Source organism: Lipophrys pholis (genome assembly GCF_963383615.2).
Source record: "Lipophrys pholis genome assembly, chromosome: 4".
Classification (NCBI taxonomy): Eukaryota; Metazoa; Chordata; class Actinopteri; order Blenniiformes; family Blenniidae; genus Lipophrys; species Lipophrys pholis.
In genome coordinates, this window is record NC_137637.1 from 4715383 (window position 1) to 4731845 (window position 16463).

Here is a 16463-nt window from a genome sequence, read left to right on the forward strand (position 1 = left end):
TGTGAGTTTTACAATGTTTGGACTGGAAACAGTAAGTCACATCTGGCAACCCTGGTGCTGACCGGCGTGCCATGCGTAAATAGTCATTATGAGGCATTATGTTCCTCTTTTTTCTCTTAAAGTTAATGATGACCTCCTTGGTTTTGGAGGTATTGAGCAGCAGACTGTTTTCGCCACACCAACCAGTCACTTGCTCCACCTCCTCCCTGTAGGCAGGGACAAGATCATAGATTATGTTGTCATCATGAAATCAGTTAAGAAAGTCAGCTGCATCAGTCTGATCAACCAAACAAGGCTTGTCTTCATCTCACAGTGATGGAAGGTCCTCTTCATGATCCTGGCTTAAATGGATGCTGCAAAGAAGACTATTTTCCAAATTTTGAGTAACATTTTCCATAAAAAGGCACCATGAGGTAAATAAAAAGGCTGATGTTGGTGCCTGTATAACAAAACAAAAAAATCATATTTGCAGTGATCTGAGACCAGATATGATGCTGCCAGCCCATGTGTGAACCTTCTGGTCTGGTGTCCGGATTCATTGCAGGTCTTCCTGAAAAGCGACCGTGTGTCTCGGATGGTGCAGAGCGGCGGCTGCTCATCCAGCGACTCCCGGGAGGTTTTCAAGAAGCACATCGAGAAGCGCGTTCGGAGCCTGCCTGAAATCGATGGCCTGAGCAAAGAGACGGTGCTCAGCTCCTGGATAGCCAAGTTCGACACCATCTACCGAGGCGAAGAAGACCCCAGGAAGCACCAGCAGAGGTTGACGGCCAGCGCCGCCTCCGAGCTCATCCTCAGTAAGGACCAGCTGTACGAGATGTTCCAGGGAATCCTGGGGATCAAGAAGTTTGAACACCAGCTCCTCTACAACGCCTGCCAGGTCAGTGAACATCATGTCTCCCTTCATCTTTCACTTCACAAAACACTCCAGACTAAATATGTCATGCACTTGTCTTCTGGCTGCAGTTTTGGCAGTCAGTAGTACATCTTACTTGTCCTTTTTAATAACGAAGAAAGGCACGGTTATAATTTGTGTCTAATATCGTGTAAAGCAGCTCTGACAGGTGGAGGCTCTGACTCCGGGTGGGGCTTTAAAGGTCCCATATTATACAAAAATCACTTTGTAATGGTTTTCTACCAGTAACATGTGTCTCTATAGCCTGTGTGGGAGGCCCTAGATGTAAAGAAAGCCTGTCATCTCCCTCACTTGCATTGCTCCACTTTTTAGCAAATATGTGCTCATATAGGCAATTCAGAGATTTTCCCTTCTTGATGTCATATGGGGAAATAACCGATCCTTCTGGTAGTGGAGCTCTGCCTTACTGATATACTGAATTATAAATAAATTCATTATAATATGAAAAACCGGTTGGTGTGGTGTGCACTATGGAGTACACCACACACTAACCGATTCTTCAGCAGAGTATCAGGTTCTTCACACTCAATATTCCAACTCTCACGTTCTCAAATGTGACTTCAGTGTAAACAAACATGGAATGTACTTGTGCTTGCTGTTGCCACAAATCAACCAAGGGCTTATACTGCGACTCCGTATAAAGGTTATTGTGTATCAATATTTTGAGGTTTTCCTTCATGTCTGTTGTGTTGAAATTGATGTGGAGAAGTTTCAGAGTAAACTGAATGTAGCGATGCTGACAGAGCGATGGGGAAACAATAAGACTTCTATACGTTGATGGTCCACCATTACAGCTGACTAAATGAGTCAGACTGATGATAATAACAGGTTGGAGAGCTGGAAAGGCAGGCTGAGGTGGGAATGACGTGTCCAGGTGTCGGCTGAGTGCAGCTCACTGTCAGGGCTTCTTCATTGTCTTTTCTGTCTTGCTCATTGTTTCATTCTAACACAGGCTGAACCCAACTCAATTTCAAGTCACATTCTTCCCCCATCTTCGTTTATTAAACTTCTCCAAACCTGAAAATGCCATTTTCATCCAGGATGAAGAATCTGCTCCTCCTGGTTGGTTGTGATGTTCAGTTTGCTTGCCAACACTAAAGATGGTTGGATATAGTTATCATGTGGATGCATTCAGGTTCGTGCCAATATCTCAAAATAACAGCAAATAGAAGGCAGATGTGAGGAAAGAAGAAATATTCTCCTCCTCTGGTCAATGTATTGCGATTAAGATGTATCGTATCCCCACTACGGGGATTCAAGCCAATAAAAGAAGCAACTCTAATATCGACTTACCTCGGAGTAGGCGTCCATTGCTTTTGTTTGTTGCTCTGGCGCATGCGTGGTCAGGGCTACATGTTTAGCATTAGCTGGTTACTACATGTTTTGGGTTAGCTAGTAACTATATGTTTAGGGTTAGATGGTTGCTACATGTTTTGGGTTAGCTGGAGGCCACATATTTAGCATTAGCTGGAGGCTACATATTAATGTTAGCTGGAGACTACATGTTTTGCATTAGCTGGTTGCTGCATGTTTAGTGTTAGCTGGAGGCTACATGTTTAGCAATAGCTTATGGCTACATGTTTAGCTGGTGGCTACATGTAAATATTTGTTCACAAAATGGGTGATTTATTTATTTTTTGATCAAATTGAGAATCTCAGTATAGGTCTAAAGATTTTAATGCAAACATATAAGCAGAAAATTGAGAACATAAACATTTCCCAGCTATGGCTTCCAGGCTTGTTGTATAATTATAATTAAGAGAAAAATGATTGAAGCATAAGCTCAGAAGTCTGTGGGAGGAAAAATAAACTGCAGAAATCTGGCAGAAAAATCCGCATCTTAAATGAAAGCTCCAGTTTGATGACTGCAAAGTGTTGCCTTTGCATTCTCGTCTTTTCTCTTGATCCTTTCTGTTGCTATTTCCAGGTTTTTATGCTGATTTGTTGACTAAATAAACTCAGCGTTTATGCAGACTGGTGTTTATGAGGACTGTGGATGGAGAATAATCCCAAACACCTGCTTCACCAGATTGGTTCAGAGAATTAGAAATCCATTCAATAAATTGTGTAAGTCGCCACACAGTTTTAACCTCCCGAACAGCCTGTTGTCAGGTACAGATATACAATGTGGTGTAACGGCACTGATTATAATGATGGGCTGCCGTCCCAATACATTAGAGGTAGGTGCTTATTTACACACCTTACACAACATACAGGAAACACACAGGCTCAATCATTGACTCACAACATGCTTTTTATACAAAAGCATCTTCAAGATTGTTTGGACTGTAAAATGAGATGTAAACAGAAACATTATTCAATAGTGCACATAATTAATTGTCATGGAAAATAGCAAAAAGCCATATTAACTGATGATAATTATATAGTCTTCTCAATTGCACAGTGGAGCAATGGTTAGCACTCTCACCTCGCAGTGAGAAAGCCATAGGTTCAAACACCAGATGGGCCTTTCTTTGTGGACTTTGCATGTTCTAACTTTTCCCAGCAAAACACACACCTGCATTTATGATTCATTCTTTTTCACAAGAGATGCATTAAAAACACACTGATGTGATTCTTCAGAGAAAATGAGCCTTTGGGGCAATGAGTGGAAACATTTTACTGCAGAATTGTTGCTGGTGAGAATATGGGTGACGCGGTGCATCTCCTAACCTTCTTCTTTCCCTACCAGACTTCCTCTCTTCTGTTTCTTCTGTCCCTGCCTGTCTTCCCCTCTTTGGTTCATGGACACTGTGAGCTAACGAGCTGCTGTCTGTTGTAATCCAGCACTGAGAGGTTACATGGAGGAAAGAGTAATTGCTCTTTTTGGGGAGTGGCAAGGATATTAGTCAGTATTTTCAGCGCTGCTTCACAGTCCTGAGTGTGTTATGATGATATTGGACTCCATGTCCATTCACACTGTCCTGTTTGTGGAGAAGCTGGTCTCTCATTGGTCGAATGATCAGATTTATTATTAGAGCGTATTGGCGGTGGGGGTGTGTGGGGGGTGGTACAGCCACAGGTGGCTCATTACTGCCACATGGTGTTAGCTGCTGGAACAGACTTGTTGAAAACTTTAAAAAATGGGCCTCTTTTGTTAAAAAAAAATTTTATGCTGTGTTTTCACATAACGACGGCAAGTCAGGAATGGCTTGAATCGCAATTCATGACCGAGGATCACGATTTTGACCTAAACAGATCACGCACCGTCACTAACTGTCGTGACCTGTTAGCATGTGTTGCAATTAATACCACGAAACGCTGGCGGGTCATCATGAATCATTCCGCACGGTCACCAATATCGTTATCATTGCGGGTTGTTGTGCGCCATTGTGCATCATCACTTTCTGTCACTAATTTGTCACAAATGTTGCGACTCGAGAGAATTTGGTATATTCGGTTGCAGACTTTGCTATGGGGGCAATCTGTGAAGGGGTGCACCAGAGGGAAAGAGAATCACCCAGTCTCAGACGTGTCTTGTGGAAGCGTGGGTATAAAACAAGGCAGGTACACGACTGGGTTTATATGTGGCTCCAAACACACCCCAGTCATTCTACCATCAGCTGCTGAACAGTTCACATCCCTGCAGATCTACATCCAGACAAAGTTTGTGCTCCCATGGGCAGTTGGGCTCTATGCTGTAGAGCTGCGAGCAGAGAGGAAGAAGATGCTGTGGGGTGAGCCAAACTGAGGGAAGCTCATGCTGTCATGCCCCTCTGTCCCGGATGCAATTCATTATAATACATTTTGAATGCTGTCGCGCTCTATTACGCAACAACATGCATCACAACTAATCGTAACGGTGAAGTTCACAACACTCAGTTGCAAACTTCAGGAATCAGGGCGATTCTTGATATTCATGGAAGATTTTTTGGCAGCCAAAAACGTGCTCCACGAATATCAGGAATGTCATGAACCGAGAATCCCTGTTAAGAACCCTATTCAGATGCGTTAAGTCACATTCTGCATGCTCTGAATGTGCCACGAATGATGGGAAAATGATATTCGTGACGCATCGTGACTATTTGTAAATGCAGCATTATTAACCAATTAATCAATGACTCAATTATCATTATCACTATTTTAATAATCGATTTTAATCGATTCGTTGTTTCTGGCCTAAATGTTTGTAATTAAAATACGGTGGAAGGAGTAAAGACAGGGAAGGTTTTTATTTCTAATTCTTTGCATATTAAAGTGTGTTGGATTCTGGTCTGCTGTTTTCTACCGCTGCTGCTGCCATGTATGTGCTCCCATCCCAGGTTTATAAATATAGCAGTGCTCGTTCCTTCAGTGTGTAGCCGACTCGGAGGCCTGCTGGGCTGAAGCTGCCCCCCACCATGTCTGCAATTCAACAAAGGACCTCAGTGAGAATCAGCTGGATGTAACAGGAACATATAATCCCACTGTTACCAGCTCTGTGATGAGACCGCAGCTTGTTGAAGTTGAAGATATTGTGGAGTATTAAAATGAGAATTTGCAGCTCCGCTTGTTTGCAGCGATCAGTAGAAGCTGTCTCACTCCATCATGACAGGAAGCATCTAATGAGCAGTGAAAACCACTATATTGTGATGAAGGGAAGGATTATTTTTTTTCTCTGTTGTACATTAATGCTGTCAGGTTTTTTCAGGTTCTGCAGTGGGACAAGAATAAACATTTAAAGGCAGAAAGATGCCAGAAAAGTCATAAAGATGCAGCTAAAGGCAGGAGATGACAGAAAAAGGCAGAACGGTGCCAGAAGAAGGCTGTGTGTTGTGAGAACGTGGCTGAGTTAAGCAGTGGGTTAAACAGACAGGAAGGGGAGGCCCTGCCATTACCAGAAACAAAGACAGCTCCACTAAATGAGCTGTTTGTTTTCCAGTTATCAGCATTCAGAGTAAATATTGGCTTTTTGGTGCAGTCGCTGCACGCTGTGGCTAATAACTGGCAATTAAAATCCAACAGTACCAAGCCGTGGTTGAACAACTAATCTCACAGGAGGCACATTGTTGACTCTGTTAGCGGCGCTTTCACTGGGAACAGAGACGGAAACTGATCCTCAGGCTTCACTTCAGTCACAGCTGCTGCTCTGGAAACTCCAAATAAAACAATTTCCGCAGCTCGTGGAGCGTTTTCAGGCAAAAGACTGTTAAATGCCACCTGTGAAAGTAGTTTTATTTGCATGCAAACGCCTGTGCGTCATATAAAAAAAGGATCCAAATCCAAAAGCCCACAGCATACTGCAGGAGTTAATCCTTTAATCCACATTGTGATCCTGGAAATCCTCCCGCAAAATGTGTCGTCCAAACATCCTCCTGCTTATGGCTGGACTTTGGTGTGAGTCGTTGGTACTGTGCAGCCCCTGGTCAACTTGGATGGTGGATAAAGCAACTGCAAGAGAACCCCCAAACCCCAATCCCCCCCCCCCCCCCCCCCCCCCCCCAACGACAACTGCCTGTAAGATGACCGAGGACACTCCCAACTCCTCCTCCTCCACCTCCTTCTTCAGCATCTATTTGGCCTACGCAAGCACACATCTGCGGCAGGCAGAGGATGAGCGTGTTAAACACTTTAAGCAATGTACAGCTGGAAGAAGACAGGTTCACAACTTTGATTTCTTTGTCACAGCAGTGGAGGTGTGAATACACAACAAAATACAACTCTTCAAGGTTTGAGCTCCTCTGCTCTCTCAGTTTTAATAACACAGCATTAGCTTTTCCAACAGAAGTAACTACGACAGCGAAAATATGGTTCATTCAAAAGAGTTCCCGGGACAGTGTGGAGAATTATATGTTCAAAAGATATCTGGAGAGTTCTGCAACATAATGATTTTTGGCATTCTGAGACAAACATTGGATCATGGGAGACTCGGTCTGGCTCTGTGCTCAGAGTGTGCACAGTTCTTGGGCGGTCGAGGCATCAGTCGTAAGTCTGGAACCAATACCTGACTGTGTCTGATATTTGGGGAGTCATGGCGGCAGCTGCAACCACATCAGCTTAAACAAACCAATAGAAATGCAGTATGACTTGACCTACTTATCCACGCGACACTGGAATACTAACGTAAAATGCTACTACATGCTTACAAGTACTTTCGTCAAGCTCTCTTTGCAAAATTTACATCGCCACAACATTCTCCTCTTCTATTTTGGGGACTTATTCTTCAAACACATTACTATCATCAGGGTGAGACTTATGTTCATGTATAGTGCCTTTATTTTTCCTGAATGAATGACGCACGATTATGACTTATTTTTCTTGCGTAATCACATAGAGTCAGGTCGAGTCAGCGCAGATTCAGATCGTACAGTCTGCAAAAACGATTATTTAAATTCATCTTTTACAGTCTTGAACAGTGTGCAGGTTTTGACAACTGGTGTTTGTGGGAGTATTAAGTTATCAGTCAGAAGAATCATTACAAGCTTGTCAGAGGAGGACGTTTCTCACAAAAAGACAAGAATCCAAATCAAATTAAATACTCGGAATAATGCTCAGTTCTTTTGTTTTCTTAGTGTTGAGGTTCAGGTCGTTGGTCCAGCACCATGTAGAGAGTTTCCTAGACTTCCTTCCTGTATGCAGCCTTATCGTTGTCCGTTATCAGACCCACTATGGTCGTGTCATCTGCAAATATTGTAGTAGTGTTTGAGCTGTGGGTTGGTGAGCAGTCATAGGTGTAGAGGGAGTAGAGCAGTGGGCTGAGGAAGACGCCAGTATAATGATGGTGGAGGAGTTGTGGTTGCCCAACCTGACATACTTGGGTCTGTTGGTCAAACTACAGCAGCGTCTGCAGCTTGTTCGGAATGATGGAACTGAAGGCCGCACGGTGGAGCAGTGGCTAGTGCTCTCGCCGCACAGCGGGAAGGTCGTGGGTTCAAATATAGCCCAGTTTGCATGTTCTTCACGTGTGTGCAAACAACCGGGTACTCTGGTTTCTCACGTTTTGTTGGAGTTCTCCAGGTGACGAGTGAGTTGCTGTCATCTATTGATCTGTTTGCCTGTAGACACAGTGGTTCTGGTCAAACTCCAAGAGCCAGCACCAGTCGCTTCAAGAGACTGGTGCTGGCCTTGATGCTGGCCAGCGCCAGTCTCTTGAAACACTTCATGATCACATGTGCTGTATGTGGCTCCTAATCAAAAATGTATTTCATGATCAATTAGATTGACATCAATCTGTGATTAACAGGTCGTTGCATATTGACAATGACTCAGCAGCCTGTTGGCTATTGGCTGAAAGGTAAATAATAGGAGAGGTTTGTGTATTTGTCCATAGTGTGCATGCATATGGGAACAGCTTGCTTGTTTGTTGCACCATTAGTTCAAACCTGCCACAGAAAGACACACAACAGCAAATGAGATGATTGTCCTTTGACAAACTGCACACATCATATAAAGAGCAGCGGAGTCAAAAGGACAGGGGCATCTCTTACGATGAATGTGCCTTTGGCTGTAATGATGCCAGAGCTGGGAGACAAATTGGATTGCAGGCCAACGCAGCGGATATGCAGTGAGGGAAGATCAGAGTGGGTGTGTTTTCTTTTTTATCAGATGGGCTTGAACCATTAGGGCTGCGGTGAGGCCAGTAGCCACTGAAAGCCTCTAACTGGTCACAGCAGACAGGACACAACACAGTGGAAAGCTCAGTGAGTGCTGTATCAATCAGGCCATGAGGAGATAGGAAACAAATCAATGGTGGTTTCAGTAATCAATTAGAGGAATCAGTTCAGCCAAATTACAAACATTTCCTGTCAGGAAGTCTCTCTGTTACTCTGGATGATCCACAGGCAAACTTTTCCATTGAAAACTAAATAGCTTGTTGGATTTGATTCACGGTTAGGTTCACGCCGCCTTCACAGCTATTACAAACATCAGACCAAAACAAGCTAAAAGACTGACTGATGGACCTGTTCTGACGCTTTTATAACAATGTTGTGTGCTGTACTGAATGAACACTCAAGGTGACATTTGTCCTGCTACGTTGAGGCGTGCCTGTCCATTCTGTGGTTCACACTGCCCAAAGTACCTCCCTCACACGTCAGTCCATGATTTGAACTTTGTTTAAACACAATTCAGTTCACTTTTAGTGGAGAGGAAAACTCTTTAAAGCTCTGCAAGGTGGAACCAGGTTGAAGTCAGAGGGAAGGACGAGAGAGAGAGAGAGAGAGAGAGAGAGAGAGAGAGAGAGAGAGAGAGAGAGAGAGAGAGAGAGAGAGAGAGAGAGAGAGAGAGAGAGAGAGAGAGAGAGAGAGAGAGAGAGAGAGAGAGAGAGAGAGAGAGAGAGAGAGAGAGAGAGAGAGAGAGAGAGAGAGAGAGAGATAGATAATGGTGGCATGCATGTATGAGAGTGAGAAAGGAAAGAAGCAGTCTAAACCTACAGCAGCTTCACTAGAAAATGGTCCAGCATGGTCTGAACCAGCCGAACTGTGAACTTTGTTAAATAGAAAAGTGTTAAGTCAAACCATAAAAGAAGAGTCTGTCAGCCTCCCTAACTGAAACCAGGAGCTGGTTCCACACGAGAGGAACCTGAAAGCTGAAACCTGAAAGCTTTGCCTCCCATTCTACTTCTAGAAAACCTAGGAACCTCCAGGGGGCAGCACTCTGAGAATCAAGTGTTCTTGTGGGACAATAGGAGAGTAACAGCCCCTTAAGATATGACTGTGAGGAGTTTTTAAATCAATTCAAATATTGAACTTCCAGATAATAAAGTGGATTAATATCCCTGAGGAAACCAGGACCATCAACCCACCGGGTTCTTCTCATGGCTGCTTTGATTCAACACAGTTTATTGAACTCAACCTGTTTGTAATGGAGGAATGAACCACAGGGATCAGAATTTAGCTTCAGAATTCAGTTTTACATTTATTTTGAAACACAATGTCATGAATGTACTCTTCTAAATCAAAGTACGATCTGTTCTCAATCTTAACCAAGGATTTCTTGTGCCTCTTTAAAAGGAAAACATGTTAGACATTTACCTTTTGACTGTAGTGCGTTGACATCTTGTACTTCAGGTTTATGGCTGTAAATGCTGTTTGACATCAGTGTTTTGTAGGTTATTCAGACTTATAAAGTAAAAATACTCAAATTCTGTAACTTTTGGGTTACTTTATGAGTAATTAATTTTCCACAGATGTACTTTTACTCACAGTTCAATTTATACCATGTCGAGTCTGCTACTTATAAAAGTACTTGTTCCTACTGATTAAACTCAGAATTTGAATTAATACTATGAGATCTGCATTTATTCTGCACTGTAAGTTTATCATTTTAGTTTTGTCTTGAATATCAAGGTATAGTTAGAAAAGAACAGACTGGCTCATGACTCAGAGAGGAAGCTGACACTCATTCAAGGTTTTTAATGGATCACAGTGTATACAAGTTAATCTTTAAACTAAACTAATCTTTATTAATCTCCTTGAAGGAAATTCCATTTTTCTGCATTGGCCATGGAGGTGGTCGGGGTCAAGGGTCATGCTCGGGGACCCAGAGTAATGACACATCAGGGATGTGTACATGAACATGTGGGATTCAAACCAGAAAACTCCCGATCCCACGCTTCTTTAACCTCTAGGCCAAAAGTTTTAGGAGGACTGAGTTCAGAATCATGAAGTATATTCAGACAGATAACATGTCTATGAAACACTATGTGAGGATGTGTGGTCTCAGTTGGAGACAAGAAGCTGAATCCATTTCCAGCTGCATCAGATTTGCCCTTTAGTCTCCAGTTTTTCACCAGTCTGATTGACACCAGTTATAATTGCTAACAGTCGCCATTACCTTAAATTTTCCACGGCGCTCCCCATTTGGCAACTTAAGCTGACACTTGGTGTCAGTCTTCCTCCAGCCGGCTGTTTGTGAGACGTAAACAGTAGGAGGCAGAAATCCAGTCACACGGGCCGACTAAAACCCTCTGCCGTCCGTGTTGATTTGCTTTTATTGCACAAATGACTGGAGAAGGACGAGACAACTGAGAGCTTCAAAGAGCTGCAGCTGTCTGCGTCACACACCTGCAACACTTTGAAGTCTGCGCGCGTGTGTGTGTGTGTGTGTGTGTGTGTGTTCTGCACTGTTTGAATAGTTGTGTGTACACGAGCAACACACAAAGACACAAACAGGCACAAACACTCATTTGCCCTTTATCCCCTCACAAGTGGTCACTATGACGACTGTACACAGAGGCTTCTGCCTCCTCCTCTTCCTCCTCCTGTTGCTCCTCCTCTTCCTCTCCTCCTCATCCTCTTCCACCTCTCCCCTTCCTGCTCTCCTCCTCGCTTCCTGCTGCTCTTTCTCTTTCTCCTCCTCTTCCTCCTCTCCTTTTCCTCTCGTCTCCCTCCTCATCCTCCCTCTCCTACTGTCCAGGGGCTTCATTTATCATCAGTGTGTAGAAGAGGTTCTAAATGTTGTCTTACGAATGAAATTTAGAATGTGTGTAAGTACAATAAAAAAATGTGTATTCATCAAACATGCGCACGTGGGTCGTACGCACAGCATTACGTCATCAGTGTTGATAAATCCACTTGTTCTTAGTCACTGTTCTCATTCACTTTGGAGATCATTTACCTTCAGAAACACCTCCAACGAACCATATATGACAACAACACGCCTCCTTATATGCATATATATTTATATTTTCCTTACCTTTCATCATCAAGGCAAAGAGGATGAAAACTAGGAACTTTTCTCAAATGAAATTGAGATACTTGTCAGCGAGGTTGAGGTAAATCAGAAAATATTGTTTAGTACATTGAATGTTGAACCAACAAAAGGAGAAAAGCTGCATAGGATAAGGTAACCACCAGTTAATTCTGTTGGGTCAGAGGAGAGATCGCCAGCAGAAATAATGAACAAAAGTGGTTCGACGCTAAACTCAGTGCCAAAAATCCCAGACTGGACAGGAGCTGGTTGAGCACTGGGGTGCCTTCAGTTCTTGTCTCTCGCTCCAATATGGGACCAAAATCACAGCATTAATCCATTAATAGCCCTTGGGAAAAATAAAAAATGAACAAAACTGCATCTTGGCTGGGAATCGAACTCAAGAGGCTGGACTCTTGCGTAACAGCGACAATTCTACCACTGCATGACCAATCTCCATATATGACATGGATTCCTACAACTCTTTTGTAATCAAATTGAGTGACAACAAAAACAATAGTTGGAGAAGCGACTCTGAGTTCAGCACTTTGAAAACGCGTTCCCAGCCTCACGTGCAGTTCCAAAATCTTCCAAGATGATCCATGGCATACATTTCAAATATCTGTCCCTGCTGTTTCACATCACATACAAAACTTATATTTCTGACTAGATGAAGTCAGTAATTGAGCATTTATTTATTAATTTAGCCACGTGTAGTGTTTGACATTGTTGAGCGCCTGCTGTGACTTAATGCTTTCTATTTGTAGTTTCACTGTTCTACCACGAGATGTGCGTAAGCGTGGTCAGAGTTGTGCTTATATTTATGCACAAGTTGACAAATTCCATACTTTGAGTGGGGATGTTTGTACACACTCACTACACACAGATGTGTGCGTACACACTGATGGTAAATGAGGCCCCTGGTCACACAGACTGTTGTCTCCTTGTCTGAATCCAGTGATTGCTTTGCTTTTAATCCCTCTCAGGATTCAGGATGTTAATCCGTCCAAAGGAGAGAAATCGATGGTGAGAGGAGCGGATTAGGATGGATGGTGTGAGAGAAAAGAGAGCTGATGAAGGGCTGATGCACATATTTTGTATTATGTAAGCAAGTGATGATTAATATCCATCACACTTTGTACTGATTTTCTGCGAATGAAGACATTTTTGACTTTGTAACATTGAACTTTGTCAAAATGTTGGCACTGTGATTACACTTGAGAAAAAAATATCCGACTTACAGGCAGCAGACATCACTAGGTCTTTGAACAGACCCAAAAATTTAATTTGTGTAATCTTTTTTTTAAAAAAAGTGAAAGAATATATTTTCTATTGAGAAAAGGCCCTCCAGGCCTTGTAGACCTTCTAGACCTTCTAGACCAGGGGTCCTCAATTCCAGGCCTCGAGGGTTGATGTCTTGCTTGTTTTAGGTCTCTGCCAGAGGCAAAACACCTGAATGCAATTAGGGCTCGCGATTGAGCTTTTTTACAAGCTTGATGATGACATCAACATTAGATTGAGGCATGATGAAGCTGGGAGGGCTTAAACATGCAGGACAGTGGCCCTCCAGGCCCGGATTTGAAGACCCCTCTGTAGACCCTCCAGACCAGGAGTCTATTACTTTTATGATCAAAGGAGCCATTTTTGTCACTTTCGACCAAAATAGATTTACCTGGAGCATATCTTATGTTTGCATTTGTTTCGCTTCAATTACAACTTTGGAAACATTTATTTACAGTTTCAGATGTTATTGGACCAGATGTTTTTTTTTGGTTTCAATATTTTCAGCATTTCTTCCGAATAACTGACATTTCAGCTTTTTGAGAATTTCTATACTTCTATGAGCAGTTGTGCATGTATTTTTTTTCTAGCATTTTTAAGCGTATTTGTTTTCAGAATTCTAGTCATTGTAGTTCTTGTTAGACTGTTTTAGCAGTTTTCTTACATCTTGTGGTTTGAGCTATTTTCATTTTAGTTATTTTTTAAAGCCTTTTGTGGCAACAATTAAGAGCTCTTTTGTTGTGCCTGTTGTGTAAATAAGTTAGAAATAAGATAAACTGTTTTGTGACGTATAAGTTAGTGAAAGCTTCAGGGAGCTGCTACATGTGGCTCCAGACCTTAGGCACTCAAGTTCGATGTTTTATCTTCTAAAAAGTTTAAGAAAGAGTCGAATATTTGATTATTCAGTTTATATGAAATACTTTAGGTGTTTTGTTTTTAAGTTGTTTGTTTTAGATTCCTGATAATCAGCATTACTATATATGGGCTGTATTCACAGCTCTGGCTTCACTCATGTTCTCACTGCAAGGATTTGATGGTCTCAACGTTGTAATGTGATATTTCGCCACCCAATGAGTGAAATATCCTTCCATTTCCCATTATGCTTGAGTCATCTTAGGAAGGAGAGACGTTTACACACACTCAGTGAAAGCCAGGGGCAGGAAGTTTAAAACTTCCTTAAAGGTGCTTCTCACTGTTTGTAGTGAAATAAATAATGAGGCGTTTCATTTCCAAAAAATGACTAAAAAAACTTAAAATGACAGAAGGGAACTAACTCAACAACAGCCAGTAAATATTACCACAACAACTAAGGCTCATTATCTCATTTTCTCCAGAAAGACTGCAGATAATGGACATTTATGGAAATTGCTGAGTGAGTAGTTTGCCACACTTCTTGTGCTGTGAAAAGGAAGACATCGTTCCTGTAAACTTTAGATGAGCTGCAGTGAACTCAGAGAAGCAGCAAACATTTGGGCAAGAAATGAACACAGCCACAGAACAAAATAAATACTGTAATGGACATGGAGATGAGGACAATGTGAGGAATAAAAACCCTTTCTATGGTTTAGAAAGAAACCTAAAAAGAAAGGTAAACTACAGATGAAAGTCCGTCCACTGGTTTAGCAAGTCAATTTGATCTAAAGCAATACATACCATTGTTAATAGAAAATCAGTAAAGTGCCAGGATACTTTAAATAGGTGCTATGTTGCTGTATCTATTTGTATCAGCTGAGTTTGACAATAGGATGATAAAAACCAGTCCTCAGCCTCCCACTCGTCTCTGTAGAGGCGGACGTGTTGGGAACAAAAGAGCAGAGGATGGAAATAGAAAGGTAGACGGAATGTTCAAGCGCTTTTTAAAGCGAAACCATGAAGAATGCAAATCAAAAGTGTGCATAAACAAACAGACCTGACAGAAAACAGGACAGGGACTACACCCGTCCATCCCAAACACATAAAGAAAGACAAGTGGTGCAAACCCTGGTGGACCATCGCTTCACTAACGAGGACGACTGGCAGCAGATCAATGACGTGTTGAAGGAGCATCTGGAATAAGAGAGAGGAGCAGAAACAGCTTGTTCAAAGGCTGAAGAGGCCAGGTGTGACCAATTATAACACGAATTAGCCAAATTGTATCTCAAACCTACACTCACTGCCACAGAAGAGCAACTATTAGAACTAATATATAAAACTACAATACCAAAAATTAAGAACTTTTTAAAATGGATAAAAACAATACGTACAGGTCAGTATTCCAACAGTAAACTTAAACAGGGTGTTCAGTTTTGTTTTAACATCTTAAACAGGGTTTTTTTTTTATTTATATAGCACAAGAAAAGCTTAAATCCATCCAACTGTTGTGCTAAACTGGATTTTACAAGTCTGTTTCTGTGAGGATTCAAAGTTATGAACTGAACTCCAAACAGAGTTAAACAGTAAACAGTTGCTGAGTTGTTACTAACTAAATAATGGAATCACAGAAAGACTTTTGCTGTTATGTGTCATGAATCCTGAATGTGCGACTGGGTCTGAGTCTAAATGAATACACTTCTAACTCCTTACCGGCACGTTTCCACTGTCTCAGTATCACCAGCATGTCTCTGCCAAGGTTCACTTTAGCTGTAGAAAGTGACTTTAAGTAGTTTTATGATTCTCTTTGAAATGCTCTCCTGCCCGGGTCACGGAACATCCATCCACCCTGTTCTACTCCTGCGTCACGTTTCCATGAATGTTTTTATTGAGTGAAAAAAACAACAACATTGCAAATAATTTACTTTGGATCAATGATGCATTAAACAGTAATAACATCCATTATAAGAAATCAGTTTTTGTTTGTGTTCACAAGCAAAGGATACGGGACATATTTATATTGTACCTGTGGGGAAATGTTTTCTGGACTCTGTTGAGTTTACAAAGGTATAAATACAGAATAAGAAAAATAACAAACAAGAAAGTGCAGCAGAGATATAATCACATAAAATAATATATATACATAATATATACATATATAAACAGGATAATATGACAGTATTGCACAGGTTTTCTTGCACATATGTGAAATTATTGCATCATGTAGCTTAGTGCACTGATAGTTTTTGGTCGTTGTTTAGCAGGTTGGTGTTTATTTGCAGGAATCAGTTTTTCTAGTGGTTCAGTCAGGTTCTGCCAGTTCAGCCTGGTTCTAGGAACACTGAAACTCCTGCCAGGCCAGAAGGTCGGAGCTGGAACTCTTGATGTAAGATGTGAGTCGGGTCAGTCACAGTTTTCCGTGCCTGTCTGGTGACGGAGCGTTCATAAAGCATCTGGATGGAGGGCTGGTTCCTAACCCCCATAATCTTCACGGCAGTCTGCAACAGACCGACTATCTGATGATACTCTCCTGTATAACCCAGTAGAATAAAGGTCCAGTGTGTAGAGCCCAGGGGAGCAGACAAAGTCCTGTGGGACGCCTGTACCTATCAGTCTGGGCTCTTAGAGGGCGCTGTTCACCCTGACTTGTTGTGTGAAGTTAAACAGTTAAAGCAGTTGCTTTGATATGTAAACCTCATTTAGAATGTCAAAAGTCTCTTCCTTTACTATATTTCCATTTTCCTGGCCTCCATGCAGGTTTCCATCAACGATGACCACCAACAGTTTCCTCACTATCTCACAATCAAACCTG

At 42.0% G+C, this 16463-nt stretch overlaps 1 protein-coding gene across 1 annotated transcript in view; it reads left to right on the forward strand.

Annotated features, from left to right (window-relative positions):
* Positions 1 to 16463, forward strand: part of LOC308108977 (calcium-dependent secretion activator 1-like) — a gene marked incomplete at both ends in the record, with an annotated part of 180358 nt that overhangs the window by 32918 nt on the left and 130977 nt on the right. The window contains one exon of the mRNA XM_080462308.1: positions 545 to 877. Coding sequence (XP_080318434.1) covers positions 545 to 877 — 333 coding nt within the window. The remainder of the gene's footprint in view (positions 1 to 544; positions 878 to 16463) is intronic.